The sequence below is a fragment of the Papaver somniferum genome, unplaced genomic scaffold, assembly GCF_003573695.1.
Source record: "Papaver somniferum cultivar HN1 unplaced genomic scaffold, ASM357369v1 unplaced-scaffold_21, whole genome shotgun sequence".
NCBI classification, from domain to species: Eukaryota; Viridiplantae; Streptophyta; class Magnoliopsida; order Ranunculales; family Papaveraceae; genus Papaver; species Papaver somniferum.
In genome coordinates, this window is record NW_020631041.1 from 10,184,229 (window position 1) to 10,193,491 (window position 9,263).

The 9,263-nt window shown below is 40.0% G+C and overlaps 1 protein-coding gene across 1 annotated transcript; it reads left to right on the plus strand.

The window, feature by feature from the left end:
- Positions 1–2,896: 2,896 nt before the first annotated feature.
- On the plus strand, positions 2,897–4,568 carry LOC113339231. Its single transcript, XM_026584531.1, has 2 exons — positions 2,897–3,122; positions 3,215–4,568. The coding sequence occupies exons 1-2, from the start codon at positions 2,981–2,983 to the stop codon at positions 3,721–3,723; spliced, it is 651 nt and encodes a 216-aa protein (XP_026440316.1). The 5' UTR covers positions 2,897–2,980; the 3' UTR covers positions 3,724–4,568.
- The last annotated feature ends 4,695 nt before the right edge of the window (positions 4,569–9,263 follow it).

Sequence of the window (9,263 nt, forward strand, 5' to 3'; positions counted from 1 at the left end):
ACATTGTTACATATTTCAAGCCCAAATGAACAACAAAATATGTTTTTCCCCTAAAACCCTGAAGGCAAATGAAATACTTGTAGACTTTGAGTGCTTAATCATTTGGAGAATGAAGTGTCTAAATCCTTTTTGTTGCTGGTGATCGGTCGTTGTTCTCATAAATAAGTCTTCATTATTGATACATCGTAACAATTTCAATTTAGTTAGTGGTATTGAAATTTATTTATTTTTGTTTTTTTGAATCTTTGGAATTGCATTGATGTTATCTCAAGTTTAACCAGGGGCGGAACTACCTTGTGACAAGGGCTAGCTTAAACCATCCCCAAGAGAAAAAGCCATTTTTTTCCATAGCTTCTTTTGAGTTAGGCCACGCTTAAATCAGTCCTAAGAATAGGCTCAAGCCCACCCTATAGGCAATGTCTAGCTCCGCCAGCGAGTTTATCATTGTGTTTAGGTGTTCTGGAATACTTGGATTTCTTTGGGTTTAGCTTGATGAATGTGTTGGTGAATTTTGGTCAAGGCAATAAGACTGATTAGGGTCGTGTTTGGAAGAACAAAAAAATTGCCCCCTCTTTTAAAATCCTGACTCCCCGTTGGATCGAGATAGCAACAAGAGAATACAGTCACACCATCGTGGGCAATATAATCCTACATCGACAAGAAAGAAGATTAATAATGCATGCGTAGATCATCGTATCCTTAATTTTGGAGCTTCAATGACGAGTGCGTTCAGTGTACGTGCCCAGTTGGAATGGAAGCTTATATATGCATCCAATTTTGGTGCTATCGACCTTAGAATAAACTAGTACTAGCCACGTCTATAAAGAATAATTAAAAGTCGTCGTGGCATATTTAGCATGTTACGACATCAAAATATCAAAATTCGTTGGTTTCTAATAAACATTATAAATACGATATTATTGTGATTGCCAATAAGATATTTAGGCTCAAAAAAAGTCTACACAAACAAATCAATCCTCCTCCGTCTGAACACAAAAACCTCACACCATTCATGGTGGGAATTCTCAAGAAATTCTCAAGCTGTGAAGTCAGTAGTAGTAATCGTACAAGTAGTAATAGTGTTAAGTTCGCTTGTAGCTATGGAGGAAAGATTCTCCCTCGTTATCCGGATGGGGAACTTCGTTATAGTGGTGGAGAAACTCGTCTTCTATCTCTCGACCGTTATAGTAGTTTAACGGAAATAGAAATGCTTTGATTTTTAACGGACTACTTGATTTCTTCTCTGCTAAATCGTTATAGTAGTTTGTCTGGGGTCTCTTACTTTCTGTACCAGTCGAGATTGAGAACTTTGTATCTTCTGTTAAGAATTATGGAGAAACTCAGAATCCAAAAACCACTTCTAGTCTTCTGATATACACTTGTTTTGGTCAAGTCCTAGGAGTCTTTCTGACTAGACTCGGATTGAAAAAATAATACACTCTCTGAACTGAACCACAAAATGTATTTCTCAACCAATCCAAAGGAAAAATTAGTCTCCTGATAGAAGTTGGCTGTCAAATTTTAGTTACTCACCTTCTGTTGTGAATGTCCCCCACATTTTGTTCTCCGAGTGCTTTCAATGAAACAAAGCTGTTTCTGTGTGGTATTGGTACTGCCCACACATCTTGCGTTTTTCATAATATTCCCAAATCTTATTTGAAATCTTTGATTTCAGCATCTTTCCTTTTTCATAAGATGCCCAAATCTCATCTGAAATTTGTGATTTGCGTTATATCTCTCGTCTTCGTTATCCGGATGCCATGAAGACCTTATTAATATCATGGAGGAATATGATTTAGCAGAGAAGAAATCAAGTAGTCCGTTAAAAATCAAAGCATTTCTATTTCCGTTAAAATCAATTAGAAAGATCATTTCTCCACCAGTTTCAGTTTCTTCTGTAGCTGCTGGGAAATACTCACCGCCATCATCAACAACATCATCTCCAGTTAGCAATCAATCTGTTGTCAAGTCTCATTATCAGCATCTGTTGGAATATTTTCAACGCCGCTAACCAAAGGGGGTCCTGGGGGCATCGCCCCCCAGGCTGTGGTCGACCTGTTCGAAAATTTTGAACTGAAGGTTTTATTTGGCCGATAAAAGCCTGTTCGAAAATTTCGAATCCAAAAGACACCATTGATGTCTGTTGATGAAGGAACCTGACGTTTCGTGAATAGAAACCTGTTGGCGAATAAAAAAAAAAACCTATTCCCAACAGGTGCAAAACCCTTTATAAATAGCTTCTCCCAGTTTCGTTTAACATATAAGAAAAATCAATCTGTTTTCTCTATTTCAAAAAGCATCATCAGAAATCAGAAATCTCTTTGTGTGTTCTTGATTGAATCAAGGGGTACAAACCTTGAATTCAGTTTTCGTTGCAGGGCTTTCATTGTATCCTGAAGGCAATATTTCGCATACCTGTTGTAATCGCCAATTGTTATTGGGAGGGTAAAAATATTTGTCTAAAAGAAATTTATACAAGCCTTGAAAGTTTTGGAGTGTAACAATTTCTTCTCTATGTCATTCATCCTTTGTGAAACCCAATTTTTTCCAACAAATCATCTTGAAACAACCTACACGTACAATCTGGGATAGCAAACAAGAGAATACAGTCACACCAGCATGGAGCAATAATATAATCCTACACTGACAAGAAAGAGGATGAATGGATCATATCCTTAATTTCGGAGCTTCAATGACGAGTGCATTCCGCGTAGGTACCCAGTTGGATGGAAGTTTATATATACATCCAATTTTGGTGCTATCGACATTAGAATAAAACCAGTAGTACGTAGCCACGTCTACAAAGAATAATTGAGATTCCTCGTGGCGTATGTAGCATGTTACGGCATCAAAGCATCAAAATTTGTTCCTTTCCAATAAAAATTATAAATACTACGATATTGTGATTGCCAATTAGATAACTAAGCTTGAAAGAAATCTAAATCCTCCTCTGTCTGATCTCAGAAACCTCTCATCATTCATGGTGGGAACTCTCAATAGTGTTAAGTTTGTTTGTAGCTATGGAGGAAAGATTCTCCCTAGATATACTGATGGGAAACTTCGTTATAGTGGTGGAGAAACTCGTCTTCTATCTGTCGACCGCGCTTCCATTTCATTTTCAGGTGCCATTTTCATTCTGCTTATTTTTCATTGTACCATCTCTCCAGTATACCTTTGGATGTGAACTGACAGGGGGATTTTGATTTATTTGCAGAATTAATGGTGAAGCTGTGTGAAGTATGTGGATACTCATCAGTGAGTTTGAGGTGTCAATTACCAAATGAAGATCTTGATGCCTTGGTATCTATTAAATCTGATGAAGATCTTATTAATGTCATGGAAGAATACGATTTGGCAGAGAAGAAATCAGCTACTCAAATAAAAATAAAAGCATTTCTGTTTCCGTCAAAATCAATTAAAAAGATGATTTCTCCACCAGTTTCAGTTTCTCCTTCTTCTTCTTCTTATGTAGCTGCTGGAAAATACTCACCACCATCATCAACAACATCATCTCCGATTGGCAATCAATCTGTTGTTAATCCTCATTATCAACATCTTCTTCATAATCAGATCTCTTCTTCATCATCACCAATGGGATTTCCAAGTTTTCATCCAGAAGTACAAAATCATCGTTACTATTATTATCCTTCTTGTATTCCTCCACACCAAGGAAGTCCTAGACAAGTCTACCTTGTTCATAATGGAAATCACTGGCAATACTAATAAATTTTCCAATTAATCTTTCTAGAATTTGGAAGATTAATTATTAGTAAAACAAAAAAAGAAAGAGAGAAAAATTATTTATTGTTCTGTTGTAATAATTTTTCTCCACAGTAAAATTTTGGGATTAGGATATAGACTCCACGGGATAAGAATCTCCCGGAGTATGATACAACAATAAATGAAAGAAAATAAAACTCTCTTGAGATTGTTGAAGATTGTAGATGTCAAAATATGGATCGCCACGTGGACATAGGGAAGAAGCGAGAATCCGGACTAAAGATTCTGTACCGTGTCACGAAAATCTTCGTCAGTGACTTGTCAAATCAAGTCAAAGTCACCATTATTGACAAGTCGACGAGGTAAAAGCTATGTGCGAGATAGTGTCTCATCACGAAGTAAGCTCCGAGAGGAACAAGGGTTATGACGGATCCATGGAGTACCCTACAAGATATCCGCCACGAAGTAAAAAAGGACGAAGTAAGATTACTTGGCTGGGAAGACAAGCCACGAAGTAGATAAATTATGGAGCAAGAAAAGAGACAGGTATCCCGACAAGCCCATGTGAAGTAACCGAAAGAAGGGGGAAAACTTTATGGAAAACGGTCTCGGCGAAGTGTAAAGTGTTACTGCGAGAACACGACGAGATAAAATGAGTTGTGTTCCATTAGGGCTAGATGGCCTATAAATAGAGGTCCTTGGACAATGTATGAGGGATCGGATCTTTGGAGAGTGGGAAAAGCTTAACCTAGGGGAGATATTAGGGTTTCCTGGTATTCAAGAACTTGTATCTTTGTTACTTTGAATGATTCATCAATAAGAATTCTCGGTGTTTACTTTACTTAATATGTCTTAGATCTTGGTTATTATCACTTTGGGTGTGCTACTGGATTTCCAGTAGTTACATTTTGGCGTCCAGAAACAGGGAACTTAGATTGGGGATTCATCCTCATCTAAGGTGGAGAGAAGCTAAAGTTTTAGGAGTAATAGATCTTGGCGAGACATCTTAGCTAAAGTTGTAGGAGTAAGATATTTTAGCGAACATACCTTTTCAGATTAAGTTTTAGAGAAAAAACAATATTGAAATTAGTATAAGTCGATGACTAGAACACAAGATCGGGCGGCACACATGATAGCGACGAGGAGAAGCAAACGATTAGAGGCCAAATGGGGAGGAAGAATGGAAAGAGGAGGAATATTGTCGGCAAGGAGAAGCAAGCGGTTGGAAGCCCTGAAGAAAGGGGAGAAAGGAGAAACGCCCAAAGAAGATGAAAGAAGAGAAGTCACAAGGCAAAATAAAGGCAAGCAGAGTGTAGAGGATGAATCCATGACGGAACTAGCTCAAATCATGAAAGACGGGGTTGTTACGAAAGGGGAAACGAATCGAGAAGAAGTGGAGGGGAACGAGGGTGATAAAGACATGATATCGAAAGAACCGAGTAAAGCAACTCATCGATATAAGGGGCGAGTAAGGTACCAGCCGAAATGGAAAGCAGGAACGGCAAAACGAGGTAGTCAGGCGAAACGAGAGGAATACGAACGTGGAAGTAAAATGATGGTTGGAATCTCGCAAGAAGAAAACGCTAGTTCAGAAATGATAACGGCTTCATCTCGGAAAAGGATCCTGTATGGGGAGGATAGTCCCTACGAAGGTTATGAAGAAGATGACGAACGAAGAACACAGGGAAGAAGGTTGCTAGAAGAATACGATCGGGAAAGATATCTAAGGAGGCTGTTAATGGAGGCGATAACGTAAAATCATAATCTAAGATACGAAAAAGGAAGAAGGCGTAAGGAAGAAAGCGAAAGAAAGAGGCGAGAAAGAGATATTGATGAATCGGTAAGAGGGATTATTGACCACGAAATCTTACGAGAGCTGCGAAGATTGAGGATTCAGATGGGAAATTCGCAAAGGCAAGGCCAGGTGCAATGGATGGAGAAGAAGGTTATGTTGACTTCCATGGTAAAAACAACGTCAGAAGGAAAGCTGAAGCGGGTTGACCAAAGGAGGGAAAAATCCTTGCAGAAGGATCGAAAGCTACAAAGTGATAAATCCAAAGGACACCAGCTGAGGAATATAAAGCCGACGAAGCAAGGAGTAAACGCTTGGACATAGTTAGAACTCACGAAGCTTAACGCAACTGTGGAGAGGATATGGGAGGAAGTGATATTAAATGAGGAAATTCCAACACCACCAAATTTGGGAAGAGAACCAACTCTTAGGAAGATTCACGAGTTCTGCAGATATCATAGCTTTCATGGACATCATACAAACAATTGCAGGAGCGTTAGGAAGATCATATTTCGCCTCATGAAACAGGGAAAACTCGCACGTTACGTAGAAGGTCGGGAGCTTCCACCGTCACCACAACATTATTATGGGGACCTGACGGGACAGCATCAGTTAAAGCAAACCAATGAGGGAAGTCGTTCGGCTGCAATTTTTTAGTGCATTCGAAGGAGGATTTCCTCAACTTCCAAGATAACGTGCTCTCAAGGATATACAAGGTGGACTATGAAGGGAACTAAATATTTCCAGTATAAAAGAAGGAGCCACTAGAGGAATGGCAAAAGAGAGACGTATCATTTTCGGCACGGAATGCACCAAAAAGAGGGGATCAGCAAATGAATTCATTGGTCATCACCTTGACCATGTGTAAACATTTGTTTAAAGAATAAAGCCAACGAAGAATGTGGGCTGTGGACAAAGTCTTGGTAGATATGGGAAGTTCGGTAGATGTCCTCTTCTACCATACGTTCAGAGCCTTAGGGTATGAGGATTCTGACATGATACCATCGGCATATACACTTTACGTATTCAACTGGGTGGCAACGAAACTAAAAGGCGAGATATGTATGAGGATCCTCGCAGGAGAATTAGAAACAATGGTTATCGTTTGCGTGGTGGATGTGGAGTCACCCTACAACGCCCTCATGGGCCGACCATGGATCCGTGGGATAAAGGGAGTTGCGTCAACCTACCACCAATTGTTAAGATTCCACATGCCCAGTGGGATTGGTGAAATACGTGGAAGCAGCGAGGACGCGGAAGAATGTGATGAGAAGGACATTGAGAATTACGAGGGAAGATTGAAAAGGAAGAAGGAACGAAAGAAGAAAATGCTTGAGTTGAAAAAAGAGGACGAGTTAAGGGTATACATGGAAAGAGATAAAGAAGGATGGTAAATACCCAGCGAGATACCAGAAGAAGAAGGAGAGCTTGTGAAACTGATAAGGGAGCCGACACCATTAGGAGAACCGGTCATGAACTTTGGTGTAGTAGAACCAACAAAATATGTAAACTTGGGAACTAACGATGAACCCAAGATCCTAAAGAATGGGACGACAATGGACAAAGAAGAAGAAGCGAGGCTAGTTGAATTGCTAAAAAAAATATGGCGACATATTTGCGTGGAGCGTGGAGGAAATGCCAGGAATTGATCCGCGGGTGACATGTCATAGATTGGAGCTAGATCCGACAATCAATCCAATCAGGCAATGAATAAGAAAGATCGCCACAACATATCATGAGCAAATCGATAAGGAACTTCAAAAGATGATGGAGGCAGGAATCATAAGGCCAGAAAAGTATCCAGACTGGATTGCGAACATGGTAATCGTGCGAAAAAAAAAACAATGGAATAAGAATATGTATTGATTTCAGCGACCTGAATACCGCGTGCCCCAAAGATAGTTTTCCCCTACCAAATATCCCACAGATGGTGGAATCAGCATATGGATATAAAAGGTTGTCATCCATGGATGGATATTGTGGATACAATCAAATACCCTTGACTGAGGAAGACCAGGAACACACGGCCTTCTTCGCTCCCAGGGGGTTGTACTGTTACACGAGAATGCCATTTGGATTGAAAAATGCGGGGGCAACATATCAACGGATGGTGGAGAAAATTTTCGCCAAGTGGGTACGCTCGAAATTAAAAGTTTATGTGGATGATATGTTGGTCAAGACAAAGGATTAAGGGGATCATGTGGAGACCTGAGTGAGATCCTTGAACAGATGAGGAAATACAAAATAAAGATAAACCCAATAGAATGCATCTTCGGGGTCGAATCGGCGAAGTTTCTGGGACACATAGTTTCACGAAAGGCATAGAAGTTGATCCAGCAAAAGTCCAGGTTATACTTGAAATGCCCTCACCCGCGACCATAAAATATGTACAAAAATTAAACGGGCAGTTAGCAGCTTTGGGAAGATTTATCTCGCGGTCCTCAGATAAATGTTAGCACTTCTTTGACATTTTGAAGAAAGGAGCAAAGTTCGCATGAACACAAGAGTGTGAAGGGGCTTTGAAGGGTATAAAGGAGTACCTTATTAATTTGTAAATCTTGCAAAAACCAGAACCCGGAGAGGAGTTGTTGCTTTGTCTTGCGGCGACACCAAACGCTATTAGTGCCGTCTTACTTCGGAATGAAGAAGGAGTAGAGAAAACAATCTTTTACGTCAGCAAAACCCTCAACTCCGCAGAGAAAAATTACCCAAAAATTGAACAATGATACTGGCATTGTTTTACACGTCACAAAAGTTACGGACTTATTTCCAAACCCACAAAATTAAGGTCCTTACAAGAATTCCTATAGAATCAGTCCTGAAGAATTCAAAGAGAGTTGGGAGAGTAGAAAGATGGAATACCAAGATTGATCAATTTAAGCTAAAGTATGAAGTACAGACTCTACGAAGTCGCACATAATCCCAGAGTTCCTCGCTGAATTTCCCTCAGGGGAAGACGAAAGCATAGGGAAAATGATGGATGTAGACGACAGTTGGCCAGACCCTAAGGACTTGTTACAGGAGAATCATCTCATAAGGTGGGAAATATTCGTCGATGGATCATCAAACAGTTGTGGAGGAGGAATAGGAATAGTATTCACTTCGCCCACATGGATCAGGATAGTTTTCTGCTTTCGGTTGGAATACAAAGCAACAAATAACGAGACTGAATATGAAGCAGTGGTACAAAATTTAAGGATTGCGATAGAAATGGGATTAGACAAAGTACGAATTACCAGTGATTCGCAGCTAGTGGTTCGCCAAATTGGAGGAAGGTATAACGCAGTTGATCCGGTGATGCAAAGATATCAGCAACTCGTGAAAGAATACTCAATGAAGATACGAAGCCTTATTTGGAGAAACATAGGACAAGATAATAATAGACATGCAGATGCACTTGCCTTTATATCCTCAATGATTGGGGATCCAAAAATCGGGCCTATCATGATTGAGCGGTTAATGGAACCCTCGGTAAGCAGGGAGGAAAGGGAGTCCCAAGTGATGATGATAGAAGAAGGGGATGTGGAAATAAGCGATGATGATTGGCGAGCCCCCATTTATAAATATTTGATGAAAGGAGATCTCCCGCGAGATAGGCAAGAGGCAAATAAAATTAAAAGCAAGTTCACGAGTTACGAGGTGCGAGAAGGAATCCTGTACCGAAGATCGTATTTGGGTCCGATGATGAGATGCTTGTCGCAGAAGGAGGGGATAAAAATCATGAAATCAATTCACTATGGGGACGCCGGTA

What these genes read in the sequence shown, in the direction of transcription:
- LOC113339231 (XM_026584531.1), top strand. Translation starts at nt 2,981, where the DNA reads ATGGTGGGAACTCTCAATAGTGTTAAGTTTGTTTGTAGCTATGGAGGA. An exon ending in CGCTTCCATTTCATTTTCAG is followed by an intron (nt 3,123 to 3,214) that starts GTGCCATTTTCA and finishes ATTTATTTGCAG; the next exon opens with AATTAATGGTGAAGCTGTGT.